Source organism: Aureobasidium melanogenum (genome assembly GCF_000721775.1).
Source record: "Aureobasidium melanogenum CBS 110374 unplaced genomic scaffold scaffold_8, whole genome shotgun sequence".
In the NCBI taxonomy this organism is placed as follows: domain Eukaryota; kingdom Fungi; phylum Ascomycota; class Dothideomycetes; order Dothideales; family Saccotheciaceae; genus Aureobasidium; species Aureobasidium melanogenum.
Genome location: NW_024470060.1, coordinates 739,817 through 763,490, shown reverse-complemented (window position 1 = coordinate 763,490; position 23,674 = coordinate 739,817). Strand labels below are relative to the sequence as shown.

Here is a 23,674-nt window from a genome sequence, read left to right as displayed (position 1 = left end):
AGTTGCGCCAAACATAGAACAGGGGCGCAGTGTAGAGTGTATAACTTTGAGAATATTCTAGGTATTGAAATAGCACCCGACAGAATCTCACCGCCCCACAGTAGCAGTAAAGGCACTCAAGCAAGTGGAAAGAAAATATATTACATGGACAAGTGACCAATATCTCTATGGAATGCTTATTCATCGTCAGCCATGTCCTCATCCTCAACCTCGAACTCTTCAGGAACTTCTGCCTCCTCGCCTCCTTCCACATCCTCGTCGACTGCATTTAGCACACCAGACGCAGCAGCTGCGCCAACGCCTGCTGCGGCGCCGAAGCCTAGTGCAGCAAGGGCATCATCGCCGGTCTGGCGAGCAGGTGTAAATGGTGTATCCTGCTGTGATGATCCGCCGACAACAGGTGCTGCAGCGGCGTTGTTAGTCTTCTTCTTGGCCTTGAGCTCAAGCAGGGACTTTGACTCGGATGATTGAGTATCGTGCAGAAGGATGACACCACCAGTGGGCTTCTTTACTGGTTGGTAACGGCCATCCTGTGCGAACGAGATGTACTTGATCTGAGCAGGAAGGACACGGCTCATGTTTTCAAGGTCGTAGCCGACCTTCTCACGCTCAGCCTTCTTCTTCGTGCTACCTTCTGTAGGTGCAGCCTCGCCCTTCTCCTCGGCAAGCTTGGCTGTGTCAATGACGTTATCATCAACATCCATCTTGTCGCCGGATTCGACCTTGGGAGTTGTGGGTGTCATGTCAACATCCATGCTCTCGCGTCTAGCTTGTCTCTTCTTTGCTTGTTCTCTACGCTTGGCATGTGCTGTTGTCGACAAGATGGCAGTTTTGACCTTCTCAGGAGCCTCCTCAGCCTTGACTTCAGCCTCGGGCGGGTAATCGAATACACTAGGACGAGTGTTGCTGTGGAATTTGAATGAGGGGATTTCGAGGTCTGAGTCGACACCAATGATGGCGGTAGGTGTGAAGGAAAGGGTAAGGAAGTGAGTGAGAGGGAACCAGTACCAGTATTGGGTGAAGACAGCCATACCAACAATGGCGGACATGTTGAGATTGCCGGTAGGAGTTTGCAGGCCAATGGTGCAGTTGCGGCCACCAGCGTCAATGATTCCGAGAGCGAGAGCGCAACCAAACTTGCACATAGCGTCCTCGTGTCTGTCACTGATAATCTTTTGCAGAGTCTTGCGGATGGTGCCGACCTTGGGGTTCATGGCCTCATTCTGCTGAACCATGATCATCGACAGTGAGATGAGAGCACCCTGGCGAACAAAGTCGACAGAGTCCTTCATCATAGGCTCGAGAAGATCGATGGCCTCATCCAGACCAGTACCAGCACAGGCGATACCAAGGGCCATAGTGGCACCATATCTGACGTGAGGGTTGTAAGACTCGGAAAGGAGTTCGACCATGCGAGGAACAGCGCCAGGCTTGCGGAAGAGAACGAAGCCCAATGACATGACTGCAGCACGGCGAACATCATCACTGACATCGCTGACAGCGACGTGGAGCAGCTTTCTGACGGCCTTGTTGCTGCTAGTACCACAGTAGGCAAGTGCAACAGTGAAGATACCACCGTATCTCAGGGTTGGGTCTGCGTCGTCGAGCAGACCGTTGATCAACTCGTCTGCGCCTTCTTGGCGGTTGTACATGATCAAAGCCATACCCATGGCAAGACCGCGCACAATCTTCTCGTGTTGTGTGTCGTGAGCATAGGTGATCATGTCCTCAAGAGCTCTGGTGTTGCCAGTGCCGAGCATGACAAGACCCATGGCAAGACCAACCGCTTCACCATTAATGGCCGAATCGCTGTAGAGCACACCCTTGAGAGCTTCGTAGATGTCTTCGGAGCCAGTGGCCATACCAGCAACACCGAGACCAAGAGCGCCACCATGCTGAACAACCTCTTCTTGAGTATCCTTGAATTGCTCGAGAAGGTAGTCGAGCACGTTGGTGCCGTGGTTGGAGTAGATAAGACCAAGGGCATAAAGAGAACCACCCTGGCTGTAAGGAGAGCCAGAACCAGGAACAGCGTTGCGCTTGGGGAGGTAAGGCTCGAGAAGCTTGCGACCATTGGCCAAGTTTCCTCTGTGAATAACACCAAGAGCAGCAGTGGCAGTGAACTTTGACCAGTTCACAGCCTTGCCCAACCACTCGAGGTTGTCGCGGAAGAAAGTGTCGACGGTAGTACCAGAGTTCATGAAAGCGTTGGAGAAGGTGACTGCAGTGTGGAAAATGGAATTACGAGCCTCGAGGCTGTCGCGGACCTTGTTGAGAATCTGCTTGTCTGTGTGGCTGTTGCGGAAGAGGAACTCGAGGTTCAGCTCGATGCTGGTCGTACCGCGCAGAATGTCGCGTATTGAGTTGAAGGCCTTCTTCTCCTCTGCTGTGCTGGCCTTTGCTCCCGAAGGACCGGTGCTCCTACGCAACTCAGACAAGAGCTGAGTAGACTCGTCAGCATCGTCGGCGCCTTCGCTTGTGGGCTCGGGTGACTTGTCGTCGCTTGAAGGCAGTTCCTCCATGACACGGATCAAAAATTCCTGGGTACCGTTCTCATACAGATCGAAGGACAGTTGGTATGCTATTGCGAGGGACTTTGCGTCAGCCTTCTGCACGAGCTGGCGCAGCATGTTGCTAGCCATAGAGTGCTGGCCGAGATGCACAACGCATCGAGCGATGGCGAAGTAATCGGGGTCGGGGATGTCGTTCAGTAGCTCGAGAATAAGCTGCAGGATCTCGTCTCTTAAACCACGCTCTTGCACCACGTTCATGCAGATGTCAAGAACGTATTCCATCAACTCGTCAGTGCTTTGCTTGTCCTTGCCACAGCGAAGAATGGCATCTTTCAACACTTGACGGTTGCGTGCCTCAATAGCAATGCCAACAACGTGACGGTATGCGCCTGACTGATAACATGACTCGAAGATGCGCTGGATGACTCCATGAAGACTCTTTTGTGTGGCGGGCGAAAGCGAGTTGGGGGAAGGGTGTGAGCCAGAAACTCCAGCAGCTGCATCGATTTGAACGCCATCAGCTTCGCGAGAGAGGAGGGACTTCGGCGGTGCGGAGGATTGCGAGAAGGGAGTGGTAGTGGCGGCGCTGCCGTTGGCCGTGGGTAGGGATGAGTCGTTGGCAGAAGCTGATGGTACGGAGCTTGAGGTAGCAGGAGGGTTTGCGAGCGCCGAGAGAGCAACGTATGTGTCGATGCATTTGGCTAGCAAGGTGTTAGCTGAATGGGCGGCGATCTGACTGGATCAAGTTCATACCAACGATGGTCTCCTCAAACTCGCCCTGGTGGTCAAGACGGAAGAGCTTGCCAGCACCAAGGGCAAAGACCATAGACTCATTGTACTCCTGGAGCTGGTAGTAAACCTTGGCCGCCACAAGTGCTGCTAGTTCGCGGTTGGGAAATGATTCATCTTCGTACAGAGCCTCACTGTAATACTCAGTTAGCTGTGTTTATCCTGGATGTCTCTTCTGATGGTGCGCACATTTGACCGATAGAACCCGAGACCTCTGTCCAAATGTTGTCCATGTCCTTGTTCAGCTCGTCCAAAGCGAAGACCTGCAGCGCTGTGTCGGGCTCAGAAAGGAAGCCGACCAAACTGGCGGCAGCAGAAGGAGCGCCGACCATGATGATTGTGATGCGAGGACGTGAGTTGTGGTCGTGATGATGCGGAAGTAAGAAAGGCGTGTGTCGGGGAGTGGCGCCGCAGCTCGGAGGTCGAAGCACGTGTAAACACTCAGGCTTTGGCAGATGAGATGGAGAGCAGCGATGAGAGAAGGAAGGTCGTCAATATCGGTACAGATAGGTTCGATACGTCGTGATGATAGTGAAGGCAGGCGTTGTGAGTTGAAGCTCCCGCCGCTCGATTGTCCGAAGCTACGAGACAACACGCCCATGACGCTCGTCATAACCCTTCGGCGAATCCCGTCTCTGCATTGGCCTACATATCATTTCACAAATCATCCACAACTCTGGAAATATCAAACACATCTATTACACCTTGCAATCGACTACACGCATTCTATACAACAAGCGGACGACACGCTATTACGTCAAAGCGGTCAGAATTGACAAAAGCGAGGACAAGACCAGGCAGAACGGGGGCATGAATAATTTTTATGTGCGAATAATACAGTAATGAGCGTCCAGTAATGATTAATCCATCCAGGCTATCTGCTTATTTGTTTCTCTTGAGCAGGGTGAGCTTGTCACCAGCCGAACCATCAGCACCCTTGGTAAATGTCCAAGTTGCAGAGGTAGGTGTGATCTGCAGCTTGCTGAAGCCATAGTCCCTCTGGTTCAGCACTGCAGTAATGTTAAGAACAGGTTGACCTGCATCCAAAGTGCTGTGTGACTCAATGTTGCCTGCCATACCGTTGACAATGTGCACCATCGACTTGCCTTCGTTAATGTAGTAGGTGTTGTTGTCCTTGATAGAGGCAGTGTCGATGGTACCGTTGCGGCCGAGAGGGAACAAGCGTTCATACCAGTGGATGTGACCAGCAAAGTATGCATCCACGCCGTGCTCGAGCATCAAAGCTTCGAAGGCGTTGCGAATGTTCGCCTGGTAAGAAGCGGTCTGACTGCTGTACATGGGTCTGTGGCCGTTGATGAAGATCCAGGGAGTCTTGGTGCGGTCGACACTGGCAAGATCCTTAGCCAACCACTGGTACTGCTCGTAAGCACTGTTGTTCTTCCATTGGTTGCCGTCGATGCGGCCGAAAGGACCGCTGTCGGTGATGAAGGTTTGAGACTCGGTAGGCAGAGTCTCGTTGCCCTTGATGTCACGGACGAAGGGCCACTCAGGACTGTATGCAAAGTCCGTCTCGGTGTCGATGCTGATGAAGTGGGCTAGACCATAATCGAAAGAGTACCAGAAGTTACCAACGCCGCCACTCTCAACTCCGGGCATGCGGAAACGGTGCTGGAAGGTTGTGAAGTTTCTGTCCGAATCATGTTAGTAAAACGAAACAAGGGATGGCCTGCTATCGGATGACATACCTCTGAGATGGGGGACAGCTATAGTAGGTAAGCTCCGACTTAGGTGCGGAAGAGTTGGCCTTGTCATCGTTGAGGTAGGCAGTAAGAGTGTTGTTGCCTCCATCAAACTCTGCGCAAGCAGCCTCGTGATTGCCAGGAAGGACCATGTAAGGCACCTTGGTAGAAATGTTGTTCATCCACTGTTGCCAAAGATCCCAGTTTGACTCATAAAGCACAGACATGTCACCACCTTGAGGACCACCCTGGTTGGGAACCTCTCCAGCAGGAAGAGGTGCATCGAGGTACTCTGCGGGGTAAGGAGGACCGCCAGGAAGTCTGGTGGAACTGCCGTTGTAACAGACTGGCCAAGAGGATTCACAAGGAAGAATACCGCTGTACCAATCATCTGCGTAAGAAATATCACCTCCGTGCCAGGCAAAAGCAAGACCATCATCGACAGCGTTGCCGAGGTACTTGTGAGTTCCGTGGGCATTGGTGTAACCCATGTCGTTCAAAACTGCGACGGTGAACTCGGAACGATCTCCAGCAGCATGTGCGGTACGGAAGCTGAGTGTCTGGGACTCAGTAGTACCGTTTGCAGCAGGAATGCGGTACCAGTACTTGGTGTTGGGTCTGAGACCTGTAATTTGGACCTCGTGGAAGAATTCACTGCATTGAGTGACAGGGGCCAGAGAGCACGGAGGCTCACGAGCGTAGGTGTTAGACTGTCCTACGGCAGTGTTGCAAAGGTTATCTTGCGTGGTGCCCCATTGGACCTTAGGGGCACCTCCAAGACCGAAAGGAGTCTGGAAGTGAATGTGCATGCCGCCAGGAACATAGGCCAACGAGATAACATTGACATTGTTGGTAGGGTTGGCTGAGCTCGGCTTCACAGCTGGAGCCTCAACCAGACGAGGGAAGCCTTTGCCGTTACCATTGACGGTAGGATCAACCCAGTCACCAACTGGAATGGTAGGTCCCGTGTAGGGGAAGCGAGTGTCGACATCACGGCGAGCAGCAGGTGGTGCTGCTGCAACAAGGGCAGTGCCGAAGAGAACAGCTCCGATAGTGTTCTTCATTTTGCCGTGATACAAAGCGAGTGAAGGTATGCAAACGACGATGCCCAATGGCCTACCTTCTTATATATCCATGGCATTCTGATCTTCCTCTGATCAGACCTGGCCATTGGCACAAATGCCACACACGCTGCCGCTCTAGAGTTTGGCGTACAGATGTGGAGCCAGCTACTATCCCACGGAACATCTGTGCAGCCATATAAATGCAGGATGCGGTATGCAATAGCGAGCATGCTTATCTTTGCCAATGCTTGATTGGCTTGTTTCACCTGCACGTGGACGGTACCGACGGCATCAGTAACCTTTCCATGCCGCCGCCTTCTTGTGTTCCTGGGAATGCGTTAACCGACCTGCCAGATCGCGACAAGCTCAAGAGAAGCATTGAGCAAAGCTTTGCAATTCTTCCACGCCTCGGAACCTAATGAGCTTGTCTGGAAGGTCATCAAGGTCGTTCATGGTCGTCGTGCCGTGGCGAAATAGAAATTTAATTCGTGCTGAAATATATCCCTGCGGGATGAGGAATATGTGATGCGAAATATTTGTCCACGGCTGAAGCATCGCAGCCTCAAGACCAACCATTCGAACATGGACGAACACCAACACATGAAGTCCTTCCAAATATGAGCTGCAGAGCATCGGAGTCCCGAGTCGCATACGAAAAGAAAGCAACATCCTCAATTAAGTTACGTTTGTGCACACTGGCCAGTCGCATAGCCCCCTCTTTAGTCATGCTTGAGGTTCACAAGGCAAGAGGTCCATTGACACGCAGTTCGACCGTTGTGTGGCTCTTTACAAGAAGCGGAATTTCCGCTTGTCGATGAGGATTTTCATGCAGCTGAGCTGTATGACCAAGGCTCTTCCGACCGGCTCTGATCACACAGGAAGGACCTATGAGTGTGGTCAAGACCAAGAGAGTGCAGCCATTCTTGCAGCTCTGCTCTCGGACATCCTGCAATCGCTGCTGCTGGTCTACCACTGCATCCAGAAGAGGTAGGTCAACCAGATGTGCTCTCTGTACTGTAAGTATGCAGGTACTCTGTCGATCACGCCAGATGGCGTGCGTGACGTCTTGGCATTTCCAGACACCCAGGTGCGGAGGTGTCGCTATTGCAACAACCTTGAAGAACACTTCTTACATCCTTACACGTTTACTTGAACTATCGTTGGGAGGTCTTATCAAAGCATGTCATTCACAGAAATTCCAGTCTTGGATATTGCAAAAGCGGAAGATGCAGATACCAAGCCTCAACTATTGGAAGAGTTGCGTCATGCTTTGATGGAAGTCGGCTTTCTATACATCAAGAATACCACCATTTCAAACGAGTTATTGGAACAAGTAAAGAAGGCTGGAACGGCCATCTTCGACATTCCCGAGGAGGAAAAGTAAGCTCACAGCAATTCAGGCCTTCTTCTCTGAACCATTATGACTAATCAGAAATCAGATTAAAGATAGAGATGAAGAATGCTCCTTCCTTTCTAGGCTACTCTCGTCTGGCAGCAGAAATTACCGCTGGAAAGATAGATCAACGCGAACAATTCGACTTCTCAACAGAACATCCTCTTCCAAAGGCAGATGCACCACGCTACAAGAACCTTCGAGCCCCAAATCAATGGCCTTCCGAAGAGGCATTACCAGGCTTTCGAGAGATTTTTACCGAATATATGAATAGAATGGGCGAAATGTCTATTGCATTTACGTCCTTGATCGCCGAGGCCATCCATCTACCACAAGACGCGTTCACAAAATACTTCGACAAAGATCAACAGCACAAACTTAAGATTGTCAAGTATCCAGATGTGTCGACTCTAGGTCAGGAAGGAGCGATAGATGTGCAAGGTGTTGGTCCTCACAAAGATTCAATGCTTACGAGCTATCTCCTCCAAGTTACGGATCACCGTGGTCTGCAAGTCCAGAACGTGCAAGGCCAATGGATTGACTGCCCACCAATTCCTGGTACTCTGGTTGTAGCTATAGGTCAGGGCCTGGAGGCTTTGACACAGGGTGTTTGTGTGTCCACAACTCATCGCGTCCTATCGCCTCCTGCAGGTTCAGGTGCCAGACTGTCTATTCCTTTTTTCCAAGGAGTGAGATACGATGCGGAATTCGACGAGCTCGATGCGGTGGGTGTTGGCAACGTACCAGAGGATATCAAAGAACAACGTCGACGCGTGGTCGAACGAAATGGTGGCAGGATCGATGATGTCGAATTTACGTTCAAGAAAGGCAACAAGGCAAAGACGCTTGGTGAGGCTACGCTGCGTAACCGAGTCAAGAGCCACCAGGATGTTGGTGAACGTTGGTATCCTGACATACTGCGAGAACTTCGCGAGGAGTGGAGCTTGGCAACGTAGGTATACAACGATATGAGAAGTCGTATCCTCTGGCGGCCATAGCTATTCCGCTTGTGTGACTGTGGCCACTGGATATGGATCATCTAGGAAAATTCATCGTCAGTCAACCAATCCTCCGACAGCGCGAACGTCCACTCGTCCGCAGATCGCGATAGGACTTGTCAAGGCCTGCCGAGACTTGGTGCCGAGACCTGGTTTGCAGGCAACAATGCAAAAGTTTGATAGGCTCGCACATTGCCTCAGAGTCGAGCGTCGTCAAGATGGGCTTCTTATTCTCTTATGCTTGTTTCGTGGTACTCGGATTCTGGACTCTCATTTGGATCAAGGAATATCATGACTGCTTTCTTATAACGTAGACGTATATGCAAAGGAATGAAAGCAGATCCCTTGGTCTACCACTGAGTCCCCCACCCACGCCAAGACTCATCCATGCGCTGTGACTACATTACATCACTCGACTGCCGCCTCTGACAGTATCGATACTCCTTGGGTGCACAAGGTAGGACTGAACGAGTCATACAAACCTGCTGTCTGGCATTGGCACTCTTCAGGCATGTATCATGCTGATTGGTCTGTCATGCATCTAGCGATCACCGTCGGCGAACACATCCGCAGATACACTCTTATCTTGAGCTCTTCCTTCATCGATCTTGGCCCGGCTTCATAGGCTTGCAGCATGAGAAAATTGTAGCGGCTCACATATTGCGACGGGCCGGTGACCACTCATGGCCGGGATCTTATCTGGATGCCTTGCAGGCTACTCAAATTTGGAACATTTGAGAAATGCCAACACTAGCATTGTATATACGTTGACCGCAGACACTATCAACACATGGACGCAAATTGTTCTTTCTTGCTTTCTCAACACTATCGACAATGCCGACGTCAGACAAGCAGAGCGCAGCCGCGGCCGACATTGAAATGACAGCATCGAACCTCGCGACCGATCAGGAATCACTGGGCTTGCCAGGTTGTGAGAACTTGCGGACGTCACGACAGCCTTCGCAGTCTGTGGAGAATAGCTTCCATGAAGCCAACAGCAATCAAAAGAGGCGCTGGCCAGACCTCCTGAATCCCTTCAGAACAAGATCAAAACCCCAAGTGCCAAACGAGAGACAACCTAGTCCGGAATCTGGGGCCAATTTCCTTAGCCTTCTTACGTTCCAGTGGTTGACTGATCTCATGCAGGTCGGGTACGCCAGACCACTTGAGCTGAACGATATCTGGAGCGTCGGTACAAGTAGAAGTGTGCCCGTCATGCAAGCAAAGTTATCGGCGTCCTTTGAAAAAAGATTGCAGAACGGTGATAGAAGTCCGTTAAGAAATGCTCTCTATGATACTTTTCGAAAAGAGTTCTTGATTGGCGGCGCTTGTTCCTTGATCGCTTCCGTCCTGCAAGTACTTTCGCCTTTCATGCTACGATATCTTATTCAATTCGCTACAGACGCATACACCGCCTCTCACGGAGGAACCGAGACTCCGCCTGTCTCTCATGGCATAGCCTGGGTTGTCAGCATAGCCATCGTAGAAATTGTGCAGACACTATGCTTCAATCACTTCCTCTACCGGGGCATGATGGTGGGCGGCCAGTCCCGCGCAGTCCTGATTGCCCTAATCTTCAACAAGGCGACTAAGCTGTCAGGCCGAGCCAAAGTTGCAGGAGCTACTATGGAAAGACCAGCGCCTGGCATGAAGCCAGATAGCGAACAAGAGAAGAGGTGGATAAAGAGAAACCTCGGCAGGGCTGGGACTACCACAGACCGATTGGGTTGGTCGGACGGAAGGATTATCAATCTTATGTCTATGGATACCAGTCGTGTTAATGCGGGCTCGATCATGTTACATTTCCTCTGGACCTCCCCAATCGCCATTTGCCTGGCTTTGGCGCTGCTTCTGGTGAACATAACCTACAGTGCATTGCCGGGTTTTGCACTACTTATTCTGATCATGCCGCTTTTGGCGAGAGCTGTGAAGGCAATGATTGCTCGGCGCAGAGCCATAACTCCGATCACAGAACGCAGAGTTTCCCTTATACAAGAAATCCTCCACAGTGTGCGACTCGTCAAGTATTTCAGCTGGGAATTCGCTTTTCTGGATCGTCTAAACAGGATCCGTAAGGAGGAGATTCGCGGTATCCGGGCAATGCTTACCATCCGCCACGCCGTTACCGCAATTGGCACGACCATATCGACTTTCGCGGCGATGTTAGCTTTCATCACTTTCGCCCTTTCGGGACATAAGCTCACGTCGAGCCATGTTTTTTCATCGCTGTCACTTTTCGGTGCGTTGAGCATGCCATTGAATCAATTGCCTCAGGTGCTTGGACACGTCACTGATGCTGCACATTCGATCTCGCGGATCCAAGATTTCTTGCTTGCAGAAGAATTCGAAGATCCAGTGGTCTGGGACTTCGACAATGACAAAGCCATCGTCCTAGAGAACGCAGAATTCGTATGGGAGCGTAGCTCTGAACTCCAGAGGGGCGTTGATGCGATCGATGAGGTTTCTACAGTAAACCATGGGCAGGTTGACAAGAAGGGCTGGAAGCGGGCGGAGTCATGCGTGAAAACACAACCACCGACTCCCGGAATGTTGTCTAGCCAGCCGAACCCAAGTATGGAGCCAGCCTCAGATGAAAGCAGTTCAGGGAAGCCATTCAGTCTCGGCAATCTCAATCTCACTGTAGGACGCCACGAGCTTGTTGCTATCATTGGCCCTGTAGGCTCCGGTAAGAGCTCCCTTCTCGCAGCGTTAGCTGGAGAGATGAGAAGGACCGCGGGTTCCATCACGCTCGGCGCCTCTCGGTCATTTTGCTCACAAACAGCATGGATACAGAACGCCTCTGTCAAGGAGAATATCATAATGGGAAGGACCGAGGGGTTGGGAGGCTCTACAGCTAACGACGAGTGGTATGCACGGATCCTCGATGCCTGCGCGCTCCTACCAGATTTGGAGATATTTCCGCACGGAGACTCGACCGAGCTCGGTGAGCGAGGGATCAATCTCTCAGGTGGCCAGAGACAGCGACTCAATATTGCTCGGGCGATTTACTCTGGCGCAGAGCTGATTTTGATGGACGATCCTTTGTCAGCGGTTGATGCCCAAGTCGGACAGCACATCATGAACAAGGCTATTTGTGGTTTTCTAAAGGATCGGTGTCGCATCCTAGCGACGCATCAGCTTCATTTGCTTCACCGCTGCGACAGGATTATATACCTTGCTGAAGGTCAGATTATTGCAGATGGCACGTTTAGCGAGCTCATGGCAAACAGCATACCCTTCCAACGTATAATGACCGATGTCACTCGTGAAGATGGATCAAGAGATGACGGCAAAAACGAACAGCAAACCGAGGAAAGAGACACTTCGGGCAAAGCGGTTGACCTTCAGCCTGCACTCATGCAGGCTGAGGAGCGTGCTATCAAGCGCGTGAGCTGGTCCGTTTACGCCGCCTACATGCGCGCATCCGGGACCATTCTCAACCCGCTGGCAATACTCGTTCTGCTGATTGCCACTCAAGGATCAAGCGTCAGCACAGGCCTTTGGTTGTCATGGTGGACGTCTGATAAGTTCGGCTTCCGCCTCGGGACCTATGTAAGCTGTCACTTTTGATTCTCATCCTCCTTATCAGTCACTGACTAAGTATTAGATTGGGATATTCGCCGCACTCGGAGTGACTCAGGCATTTCTTGCCTTCGCATTCTATGTACGCTTGACCATTTCGTGTACCAATGCATCTCAAGCCATGTTGCGAGCAGCTGTTGCCCGTGTGCTTCGCGCCCCCGTGTCCTTCTTCGATACGACACCACTTGGCAGGATCACCAACCGGTTCTCTAAGGACGTTGATACTATGGACAACAATCTTTCTGATTCGCTTCTCAATTTCCTACTCTTCAGCAGTCAGATTGTTGCTGTCTTTATCCTGACGATAGTTTATTTCCCATACTTTGCTGTTGCACTTGCGGTGCTGACTATCTTGGTACTCTTCTCCGTCAGATATTACCGATCCTCAGCTAGAGAACTCAAGAGGCATGAGGCTTTATTGCGAAGTCATGTCTTTACTCGCTTCGGAGAGGCGATCTCGGGAGTTTCGACTATCAGAGCTTACAGATTACAACAACGATTTACTGCATTAGTAAACAGCGCCGTGGATGACATGGACGGCGCGTACTTTCTAACTTTCGCTAATCAATGTTGGCTCTCTACTCGGCTAGATGCCGCAGGTAACGCAATGGTACTTGCTGTCGGGATACTGGTTGTGACGTCGCGATTATCGATTAACCCAAGCATCAGCGGTCTGCTACTGTCAAGCATGGTCTCCGTCGTCAAGTACTTGCAATATTCTGTTCGTCAATTGGCCGAGGTGGAGAACAACATGAACTCAGCAGAACGTCTCCACCATTACGCCGCAAGTATCGAACAAGAGGCTGCTTTCTGTACTGCCGGTGTGCCGCCAACCTGGCCAGAGTGGGGTGAGATTGTTTTTGACGACGTCCATATGAGATACCGTAGAGGACTGCCGGATGTTATCCACGGGTTGAACATACGTATCAGGCCTGGCGAGCGAATGGGTATTGTTGGTCGTACTGGAGCGGGCAAGTCGTCGATCTTATCAACACTTTTCCGGCTAGTCGAGCTCAGTCATGGCACAATCATCATAGATGGCATGAACATCGCGAAAATCGGTCTCCATGACCTCCGCTCCCGTCTAAGTATCATACCTCAAGATCCGACCCTCTTCCAAGGTACCATACGCAGCAACTTGGATCCTTTCAACAAGCATACAGATCTCGAGCTATGGTCTGCTCTCCGTCAAGCTGATTTAGTCGCCGACGATCAAGGCATCAATGGCATTGGAGGCCAGCATGTTCACCTTGACACTTCAATAGAGGAGGCCGGCGCTAATTTCTCGCTCGGCCAACGTCAGATGATAGCGCTTGCTAGGGCGCTCGTCAGAAACTCGCCAATAATCGTTTGCGACGAAGCAACCTCGGCCGTCGACTTTGAGACTGATCGAAGAATTCAAGAGGCGATTATGCGCGGCTCCAAGGGCAAAACACTACTCTGTATAGCTCACCGGCTGAGGACTATTCTCGGATATGATAGAATCTGCGTTATGGACGCAGGTAAGATCGTCGAGCTCGACACGCCTCTTGCACTGTGGGATCAGGGCGGTATATTCAGATCTATGTGCGATCGCTCAGGTATCGCACGTCAAGACTTGATAGACAACCAGGACAAATCAGATTCGATTGGCGGAAAGAGCTGGGACGGATAAAGAAAGGAAAGGGAGTGCGAAGAACGACAGTATTCTGTTGAGCAGATTGAAAGGAAGATTACCCAGACCATTCTTCCTCTAGCATAGCCATCTCGAGAACGTCCCTCCACTCGCCTTCACGCCAAAACTGCTTACGCCGTCGCCCTTCTTCGATGAAACCAACGTGGCGGTAACATCTCAATGCCTTGTCATTCGTTGCGTCTAGATTGAGCTCGATGCGGCGATAGCCAAGGGTCTTGAAGATGTAGTTGCACATCCAACGTAGAACTTCGGTACCTAGGCCTCTTCCTGCTCTAAATTCAGCAGCCGATCCGTGCACTGGTATCATGGTGTCCAATAATTAAGTACCTTGATAATCCTTACTAAACAGAATTCCGAAGGACACAACTCTGTTGATAGCTGGAGCTTTGCCAACCTTGTCAAGGGCAAGAATGCCGATAGCCGGATACCTAGCATTACCATCTGCGTTGCGAAAATAATCATCGTTCGAGCCAAGCGCTAGAGAGCCATCGTCTTCGAGGGCAGGCTTTTCGCAGATGATGAACCAAGGTAGAGCATCCGTGTCCTTCATGCGTGTCTCAAGAAATTGCTTTGACCTCTCGCGTGACCATGGCTGAGGACCCTGTATTGATAGAGCATTGAGCGATTCCACGGTGTTAGTCCATTGAAGCCAGATGGTATTGTCGACTTCTGGGTCGAGACCACGTAACATCAGACGCTCAGTGAAAAACATGAAGTGCGTAGATGGTATGGATTTCCAAGAAGCTGCCTTCGAGCTTAAAACAGAATGCCTCGGTGGCGTACTGAAGAACAGCTAAGATAGAACACTCTCTTTTTGAATATATGGGAGATGACAGTTCGAGATGAACTTGTCAGCCGAGTAGTGCGCAACCGAGTGCGATAAAGAGAAAAGAAGTGAGGTAAGAGACAATGCATACTATATAACCAAAGAGCTGACTCAGCTGAGGTATCAGAGCTGATAACCTATCTCTTCCTGTTGGGTTATGTCCTCCATCAAGATGACAGACCAATCGGTGTAGGGTTTGGTCGATTAAAGTGGCGCAGCTTGTTCTGTCTGTGTTTTGACATAAATCGAAGGAAGAACTGCAAGAACGTCGCGGAGACTGAATATCCGCGAGGTAGGTACGATACGATGTTGGGACTGACCACGGTTGCGAATCCTGTAGTGAGAATCTCGGCCATGGTTAGTCCTGGAAAATGTGTACCGCTTGGCTTGTCAAGATAGGTACCGAATGTCCTTGGTCTTGAGTCCCAGATAATGAGTCGTTCTGTATTGTCACTTGTCTCATGACTGTTGTTGGAGCAGGAACACGAAGGGCGTCACACCCGAGCCCCGCAGTCAGTGGCCGATCTAACCTATCGCCTTCCTATTTCGGCCACCAAGCTCATGATAGAGCCGCTTCAACCAGCGGCCTTCGATAACGTGATTCATCCCATTTAACAAGGTCAGTCCCAATCTTTCTTCTATCTCAATGTCCAGTCATCATGGATAAGGAAGGACTACCCCAATACTCCGAGGTCGTCAGACCATGGGCAGACCGCCGTCGCAAACGCCGCATCTTTCGACTGGTGGCCGCTACATGTCTATCTTACTTCGCATACTCGGCATACAAGATCTCTGCAAACACTGAAAAGCCCGCCAATCTACTTTCTGCAGCTCGCTTGCAAGAAGACTTTGCCACATGTGCCACCCTTCAAAAAGTCCCGGAAGCTCTATCTGGCGGACGTGAATACAACAAGCGTTACGTGAATGGCACCAAACCTGTGCTGATACAAAATGCCACTGTTTGGACCGGAGAGCCAGTTCCTGGAGCAAGTGCAGAAGATGTTCGTACAGGAAAGGGCTTTGCCTGGATCCAGTCGGATGTATTCATCGAGTACGGCCTTATCAAGAAAATCGCGCCGTCTATCTCACTCGCAGACCTGCCTTCGGATTATGAGACTTACAATGCCTATGGACGCCAGCTCACAGCCGGTATTGTTGATATGCATAGTCATGCTGGTCTCGGCAGTCTGGGGGGTCTTCAAGGTGATGAGAATGAGCTCTCGAGCGACATAACTCCCTATGTCAAATCTCTAGACTCGTTGGACCCACTGCATCCTGAAATTCAATGGATCAAGTCTGGCGGCGTCACCACATCGCTACTTCTTCCTGGTTCCGGAAACAACATCGGTGGAGAAGCATTCCTCGTTAAGCTTGCTGTCGGCAAGGAGGGTGGCCGCGCCGAGCTCAGTCAGAAAGACATGTTGGCTGATCCCGACCGCACGTGGAGATACATGAAAAATGCCTGTGGCGAGAATCCAAAGAGAGTCTATGGCAAGGTGGGCGAGAGAGGTCCTTTCAGCCGTATGGGTGAAGGCTGGGAGTTTAGACACGCATATGAGCAGGCCAGAGACTATGTCAAAGCTCAAGACGACTGGTGTGCCGCTGCAAAATCGATCGGTGCTGAAAACATGAACAGCTACCTCCCCCAGAAACTCGAATGGGAAAGCCTGGGCGCTGTTCTGCGAGGTCAAGTGCGCGTAAACACTCACTGTTATACCATCCCCGATCTCGAGATGTATGTGCGTCTTACCAACGAGTTCAAATTCCGAGTCTACGCCTTCCACCACGCCCACCAAACTTACCTCGTACCTGACGTTCTGAAGAGAGCCTACGGTGGTACACCTGCAGCTGCACTCTTTGGAGACAACATGTACTACAAGGTTGAAAGCTACACAGCATCAGAACAATCCGGCAAGATTCTGTACGAGAATGGAATCACCCCAGTCTACGTGAGCGACAACCCAGTCATCAACTCTCAGCATGTCAAGCACGAAGCCGCCAAGGCGTATGGCTATGGTCTTCCTTATCATGCTGCACTGAATGGTCTGACTTCTGCTCCTGCTGAGCTCCTGGGTATGGGAGAGAGACTTGGCAAGGTCAAGCCTGGATTTGATGCTGATATCGTTGTCTGGGACTCCGATCCGTTGTCTCTTGGTGCTGCACCTGTCCAGGCCTGGATCGATGGCGCTCCTCAATTCAAGGATCCAGTGGAGCTCAAGAAACCTTTAACTCCTCCTATCGAGCCTGACCTCGCGCTTGCAGAAGACCGCGATGAGATCGAGTCAGACCAGAATGTTGTGTTCACCGGTGTCACCAACATCCGTATTCCTGGACTGACTTCGTCCTCTGAGCTCAAGGGTCCTGCCACTGTTGTCATCTCTCAGGGAAAGATTATTTGTGCCGGATCTTGCGATGCAGAGGCACGTACTGCGACTAAGAAGAATGCTCGCACCGTGGCTTTGCGTAATGGATATCTGACCCGACCGCTCACCGCGTTCGGCTCTGGTCTGGGTCTGCAAGAGATCATGGGCCAGCCGCAGACTCATGATGGCAGTGTCAACGATAAGGTCTGGGCACGAGCAGTCGATGGTCTTCTTCTCGGTGGCAAGAACCTTTTCGCAGCTTACCGCCATGGTGTCACCAAGGCCATCTCAGCACCGATGGCTGACAACTATGCGGGTATTTCTCTCCGTGGTGTTTCTGCTGGGTTCTTGACTGGCGCAAAGACTCCTGTGAGCAAGGGCGCTGTCTTTGCTGAAGAAGCAGCAGTACACTACGACTTCACTCTGAAAGCGAAGAATGAAGCATTCCCATCAATCTCTAGCTTGGTCGCCGATCTGCGTCACAAACTCCTCGAGGCAGTTCACAACAACGAGACCATTGCTGATCCCTTCTCCGAGGCTGCATCTCTTAAAAAGGTCATAGAAGGCAAATCTGCTCTTGTCCTCAGCGTACACAGCGCCGATGCCATTTCTGCTCTGCTCAGATTGAAGTCGACCGTGGAATCTGCCAGTAAGACCTCTCTTCGCCTAGTTGTCCTCGGAGCCGCAGAGTCTTACCTCGTCGCCGAGGAACTCGCAACTGCAGATGTTGCAATCGTCCTGGCTCCATTGCTTCCTTGGGCACAGTCTTGGGACCAACGTCGCTCTCTCATGGGTGCCCCCCTTCACAACGGTACAGCCATCGATGTGCTCCTGAACGCAGGTGTCCGTGTTGCCATTGGTGTTGACGAAATCTGGGAGACTAGAGACTTGGGTCTTACAGCTGGGATTGCGCTCAAGAACAGCGAGGGTAGATTGACTGAGCAGCAAGCCTTGGACCTTGTCAGTAAAAACTTCTACGACTTCTTGGGAATGGAGATGCCGGATGCTGGAAGTGAGTTCGTGGTTTACGAAGGGTCGCCGCTGGAAATTGGAGGTAGAGTTGTTGCTATCGCAGATGGTTCGGGCAAGACCGACGTCTGGGTCTGAGACAGACGAGGAGGCAGAGGGAGGAATTTTCTACGGACGATGTATGCATAGGTAAGTAGACATGGCAATAGAAGAGTGCCTCCTGGCAGCAGGACTGCATCATTGATGATAAGCTTTTCTGGCCCGAGCCACCACCATCAATCACATCAAAATTGATCACTGGTCTCGTGGTCTAGCGGTATGATACTCGCTTAGGGAGATGCTTCACAGCATCTTGAAAACTCTAAGCCAATTGCGAGTGGTCCCGGGTTCGATTCCCGGCGAGACCCTTTTTTGCTCCTTGCTGCTCTCGAAAAGGTCAGAAAAGAAGAGAGAAAAGCGGTGGTGTTTTTTGCAAAAATTTGATGAAGCCTGCGGATGGAGATTTATCCGGGATTTGGCCGAAGCAAGGAGTGCCAAGATTTTGACTGACTCCGAACACAAGGCAGCGAGGTCGAACATCTGCACCGGTTGGTTGATTGATTGTTACACGAACTCAATTGTACCTGCCTCTCCATATTCTGCTTGGTACAAACATTCTGCCAGAGCTGCAATATTGGTCGGAAAAACTCAAGAACGTACCAGGAACGGAATCCATGCTGTGACAGTCAACATCTCACAGGGATGGAGACTCGAAGCGATCGCCGCATGTTGCTTGTTGCTCTCCGCATCTGATATGGTGACTGTTCTGATGAATTGTGGCTTTCTAGTTAACAACCGACAAAGACTCCAAAAGCTCTTGGATTCTTGGACTCTTGAAGTGGAGTATCTCAGTACGGGTAAGACATACAAGGTGATGATATACTGTCCTGAAACAGTCGAGATGATTCTTTCAAGCATGGCAATGCAGTTCGGACTTGTCAGCTGTCACACCACAACATGTCTACAAGCAGCTGCATCTGACGAAGGATGATTTCTTAGATTAATCTAAATGAGTCAGCAATGCACGGGCTATGCTTGCCTACGATTGTTGTCCTTGTCCTTGTTCCTATTTCTACCTTCCTTTTTCTCTCTCAATTTTCCCAAGGCGCATCGAGAAGCCGAACGCGAGTATCGTTCAAACAAACCATGAGGCTCAGACCAGGACTTGTGACAGACCCTGGAGAGACCGTACCTTATGAGGCCCCGAAATCCAGCATGCCTAACAACAAACCTAAATGGCCCATCAAAGACAGCACGTTCCTTTGGCCCCCAGACGTGGCAACCGCCATCCGCCGTCGCTGCAGTGACAAGAACGACATCGATGATATCCCGCGTTACATCCGAAGACAAATCCTAAAAAGACCGATCCTATCAACATCGTCAAACCTTTTCACCACACTCCCATACGAACTCTTCGAGAAGATCTTGAGCTTTTTGCAGCCGAAGGAATATACAGGTCTTGCTTGCACTTGTCGACTAGCTTTACACCTTACAAATGCTCAAGTTGAAATGGAAAGGCCTGGGCTTGGTAGAAAGTATAGGATGTTTGTTAGTTACACGGGTATCTATAGCGCGTTGCAAGAAGTTGAAGATATGCGAGAACGAAATGGCAATCCTCTGGTATATCCGCCTCTTTTGGAGGATGAACCTGATTTGTGAGAATGGGCCTGGATGTGGATATTCAAGGTGCTGGAACAGACACGAGTCCCACAAGTCATTCTTGACTTCACCGTCAGTCCACTCACCAGAGTGCGATAATGTCACACGTTCCGCTGGACGTGCCAGGATCTACTGGTAACATGAAGGACTATAACACTAGCAATCACATCTGGAAACTCTTCAAGGGAAAACTTGTTTTGGAACAAATGGACTTCATGGTATAATACAGACAAAATACATTAGGATATAAGAGAGATACGAAAAAGTCATCAAAGACTGATCAAACGATTCAGCCTTTGGAATAAACGTCCCGAGAAAATACACACTTAAGAGGAAAGAGGCATGATCTCGATAACAGCGGGTCCAGCAACAGTGTTGTCGTCAGTGACAGCAGTGGCGTTGGTAGTAAGGATAGCGAAAGACTCGCCAGCAGGGCCGTCGAAGGCAACAGGGACTCTGACAGTGATCATCATGTCGCTGACGATGGCAGCTGAGAACATGGTGCCAGTCGCCAGAGGGAAAGCGACGAACAGGGGACCCTCGGGAACCTTCATGTCAGCAGCAAGCTCGAAGGTAATCCACTCGCCCTGCTTAACGGGCATGGTGGTGTTCTTGGCCACGCTGAGGGTGGGGAAGGCCTTGACGGGGAGGGTAGGGTTGGAAGCAGGGCAAGACTTGATCAAGGTGGCGGCGAGCGAGTAGACCTGGTCGAAGTCGAGAGGGACATCGAAGGGCTGGGGGAAAGGCGACATGTCAAGCTTGTTGCGGATGAAGGCGTCGTGGCGGGCCTCGACAGTCAGAATGCTACCAGCGGCGGTGAGGTAGGCCTTGTTGGTGATGAGAGCGGCGGCTCCAAGGTAGGCGCTGACACCGAGACCCTCGACGAGGGATGCAGTTGCCATGACGCTCTGGGGGGTGAGCATGCCAAAGTCGTATGTGCAAGCCTCGACGGGTGTGACACCAGCTCCCTTCAAGGCGGTGGTCAAGAAGTCGACGTGAGTCGCCTCCTCCTTGGCGATCATCTGAAGGTTGGTGTAGAAGTCGGTCTCGTTGAAACCAGCGGCAGCAAAGTCCTGGGCAGTGAACTTCTCAAGTGCTTCGGCATAGAAGGTGGCCTCAAGGTGCTCGAGGGTAAGAGCGTAGTTGAGGATAGTGCTGCGATAGTCAGTCAAAAGCTTATCAAAGGCTTCGATCGCAGCTTCTTACCCATCAATGTCGGAGCTCTGGCGCTTCATGAGAGCAGGTGCAGCAGAGGCTGCGGTGGCCAAGACGGCAGTGCTGATGATAGAGGCCTTCATTGTGAATGGGAGATGATATTAGAGATAAATCGAAGGTGGTTGTAGTAGTAAAGCTGTGAATGCAATTGAGCCGAATGATTAACAAGACGAGGGCGAGCTCCATGTTTATATAGCTACGCCCTCGTCCTGGCAGTCCAAAACATAACGTCGATCGACCATTCCTACAGAGAACCTCCATGCCGTTTTCCATAGCTCTTTGTCATTCATGGGGCAAGATGTTGTGACGGTCATAAGCCACCCACGCTTTGTTGTCTCAGAGCGGGAAGTGCCAACATGCTTTATTGGTCGGATTCAACCTCGAGGGTCATGCGGCCAATGTAAGTTAAGGTAGTTCTTAAGGTTAAATACGATCAGCAAACAGTGCATACAAATTGGACTTGATTCGGCTTAGTAGCAGTTCTGACGACCAAAAACTATGGTTGATTGACTCAGACAAGATCGTATCTCGGATTGATCTTAATCCTGCGATTGGCCATGAGGTGTAAAAGTCATAGCTTCTCATTATTGAGACTTCGGTCTAACAGTAGCCAAGAAGGTTTAACGTTGTTCTCAACTGTCGAACGAACGATGCGATGGAGGACTGGAGACTCTACGTCAATCCGGGCGAGCCGGAGATTGAGTCCTGAGCGTTTGCAGGCAGGTACAACATTGGTCAATAGCCTCATGGAGCTCATGAACCAGATTGATACCGCTTTGCGACGAGACCAGATGGCAGCGATGGAGTGCGGCACAATTCAGAGTGGTCAAATTTGCTTGTATAGATCTGCAGAGGCAGAGCTCCAGGCTCGACGCTACACATGTCGTGGCATGATTTTGAGTTCTCTAAGTAAGCTCCGCAAGCAGGGTCCGTGGATCAAGCCTGCCTTGTACGAGCTACGAGCACACCGCTAGTGAACCTGGCTGAGCGGGCTCATGACGATCGAATTTCAGGCACGGCGGAAGAAGAAGAGCGAGAGGAACGGGGAACGAAATACGCAGCGCATTTTGGTGGGCGACAGACCCCATGTCTGAAGGAAGCTTCGTCGCCGGCCAACGGTCGAAGGAGTCTGTGCTGTGCCTCGGAGACTTCTAGGAGCTCTTTCCAGACCATGACGTGCGAGGCTCATTACAATTCCCATGTTCAGCAACGCAGCTTCTCTTTTTGTCATGTCCATTCTTATTTCCATGATTGAATGTCACTTGCTTGCGCGGCCGGGATTTGTTTGACTCTTTCTCGAACCGTGATTCCGAGGACATTGATATGAATGTATCTCTGTTCATAGCCGTCTCCCGAGCGCTTCACACCCTCGTTGCTAGATCTTGTATTTTGATCACTCCAAAGACATTGGCTGAAGTCTCAAAGCCTCCAGCTCTTTGAGCTTGCGAAGGATTCACTCTGGACGTGGCTACCATACGAGTCAAAAAAGCATACTTCGTACAACCTCATTAGCATACTAAGACTTGCGCGCGAGCAAGGCCACTCTACAGTCATGTCTAGACCATGAGCAACAGAAGCTCAGTGCTTTGAATGTACGTTCAGATGATACATGAGGATTCTTTTCCCTTCGTTCCCAAGCCAGAAGAAGTCAACTCAAATTCAAGAAGAAGGATCGAAATGGCCAACGAGAGGAAGAAAGAAGTAGAACAGGTCAGGGGACAAGAAGCTAACATAGCCACATGACAAAGTCGAGGAGACTCTCTGCGACTCCAGGTCCGTCGGCGCAAGCATCTTGCACCTCTGCGCGCGAGCTCAACTACAATTACTTGCACAGGTGCTCGTTCTCTTGGGTCCATCTCAGATCTTGTTCACGTCGTTCTCGACACGCCTCCGCCGAGCCTTGAACCAGCCTTCCTGGCACTAATCAAACATCCTATGCTACAACCGATGCGCAAAACACATCAATCCCAGATCAAAGTCACGCTCAGCGAATATTTTGCGCCGGCTCAACAGATAAACAAATACACGATCCATCCATCACGCGCATTTCCATTGAAAGAACTCTTCTTCAAACCCCAGCCTTGCAGCCAAGAAATCAATGAAAAGAAAAAGCGCATTCGCGTCAGCTCGAAGTAGTGCAATACGAGCGACACTGTGGCAGAAAGACATAAGCAAGCTCAGAGGTCTTTCCAGCCTGTGTTCCAAAAAGAAGAATAATCATTGAAGAGACGGCCCGTAGACCGGTCACAGCGATTAAACTATGAAGAACAGATACTACACTTGATCTAAGCAACAATTGCAAGAGACTTGAAGAGAAAAGGAAGAAAGAGAGTGAAGCAGCTGGTAGAGGAGACAGCTTATATAGTCGTGCCTGAGGGCCTTGGATTATGTAAGCGTGTTTGTGTCGTTTGACTGGTAGAAGTCTTCCGCAGTCTTCTATGGTCTTCTGGGAGGTCTTGAAGACTTTCACTTGAGTGGTGTAAGAGTATGTTCGTTTGGTGGGATAGCAAACGGGACCTGAGCAAACGGAATCTGATGGGTGGAGTGGCGACCCTGTCTCCAGACCTAGTGAATTCTTTGATCAGAGAAGTATTGATCCGCGCAACATGAATCATTAGCGACTCACAGATTTCTGCCTCATCCATCCTCCCAGCAAACAACATCCTCTCCAAATTTGGACCAGCGGTAATCACACTGTAGTGATGCATAAATCTATTCAAATCTAAAAGCTTACGGCAGGGAGGGCCGAGAGAGGGTTGACAACCCTGGCACTCTAATTCAAGTCTTTCCTTTTTGTTTCTCTTCGGATGTTCTTGCATCTTCATCGGCACAACCATTGGTCTAAATCTCAACAGAAGCGTTCCTGTATGACACGGGAGGCTCATCAAG

The 23,674-nt window shown here is 50.7% G+C and overlaps 7 protein-coding genes across 7 annotated transcripts; 3 read left to right on the top strand and 4 right to left on the bottom strand.

The window, feature by feature from the left end:
- Nucleotides 1-176: 176 nt before the first annotated feature.
- Nucleotides 177-3,634, bottom strand: M437DRAFT_46467 (26S proteasome regulatory complex, non-ATPase subcomplex, Rpn2/Psmd1 subunit; the record flags this gene model as incomplete). Its single annotated transcript, XM_041021276.1, has 3 exons — nucleotides 177-3,214; nucleotides 3,267-3,436; nucleotides 3,492-3,634. 3 exons carry the CDS (start codon nucleotides 3,632-3,634, stop codon nucleotides 177-179), a joined length of 3,351 nt encoding a protein of 1,116 aa, XP_040880657.1.
- A 550-nt stretch (nucleotides 3,635-4,184) lies between these two features.
- Nucleotides 4,185-6,066, bottom strand: M437DRAFT_65576 (acid phosphatase AphA; the record flags this gene model as incomplete). The annotated part of the gene is made up of 2 exons (XM_041024603.1): nucleotides 4,185-4,950; nucleotides 5,009-6,066. 2 exons carry the CDS (start codon nucleotides 6,064-6,066, stop codon nucleotides 4,185-4,187), a joined length of 1,824 nt encoding a protein of 607 aa, XP_040880656.1.
- Nucleotides 6,067-7,246: 1,180 nt separating this feature from the next.
- Nucleotides 7,247-8,415, top strand: M437DRAFT_74869 (Clavaminate synthase-like protein; the record flags this gene model as incomplete). The annotated part of the gene is made up of 2 exons (XM_041026315.1): nucleotides 7,247-7,446; nucleotides 7,506-8,415. 2 exons carry the CDS (start codon nucleotides 7,247-7,249, stop codon nucleotides 8,413-8,415), a joined length of 1,110 nt encoding a protein of 369 aa, XP_040880655.1.
- A 921-nt stretch (nucleotides 8,416-9,336) lies between these two features.
- M437DRAFT_46501 (P-loop containing nucleoside triphosphate hydrolase protein) lies at nucleotides 9,337-13,693 on the top strand (the record flags this gene model as incomplete). The annotated part of the gene is made up of 2 exons (XM_041021283.1): nucleotides 9,337-12,009; nucleotides 12,065-13,693. The coding sequence occupies 2 exons, from the start codon at nucleotides 9,337-9,339 to the stop codon at nucleotides 13,691-13,693; spliced, it is 4,302 nt and encodes a 1,433-aa protein (XP_040880654.1).
- A 58-nt stretch (nucleotides 13,694-13,751) lies between these two features.
- M437DRAFT_83997 (acyl-CoA N-acyltransferase) lies at nucleotides 13,752-14,426 on the bottom strand (the record flags this gene model as incomplete). The annotated part of the gene is made up of 2 exons (XM_041028025.1): nucleotides 13,752-13,981; nucleotides 14,042-14,426. The coding sequence occupies 2 exons, from the start codon at nucleotides 14,424-14,426 to the stop codon at nucleotides 13,752-13,754; spliced, it is 615 nt and encodes a 204-aa protein (XP_040880653.1).
- A 773-nt stretch (nucleotides 14,427-15,199) lies between these two features.
- On the top strand, nucleotides 15,200-18,010 carry M437DRAFT_65573 (amidohydrolase; the record flags this gene model as incomplete). Its single annotated transcript, XM_041024602.1, has 1 exon — nucleotides 15,200-18,010. One exon carries the CDS (start codon nucleotides 15,200-15,202, stop codon nucleotides 18,008-18,010), a length of 2,811 nt encoding a protein of 936 aa, XP_040880652.1.
- Nucleotides 18,011-19,896: 1,886 nt separating this feature from the next.
- On the bottom strand, nucleotides 19,897-20,868 carry M437DRAFT_65572 (uncharacterized protein; the record flags this gene model as incomplete). Its single annotated transcript, XM_041024601.1, has 2 exons — nucleotides 19,897-20,725; nucleotides 20,777-20,868. 2 exons carry the CDS (start codon nucleotides 20,866-20,868, stop codon nucleotides 19,897-19,899), a joined length of 921 nt encoding a protein of 306 aa, XP_040880651.1.
- Nucleotides 20,869-23,674: the final 2,806 nt, after the last annotated feature.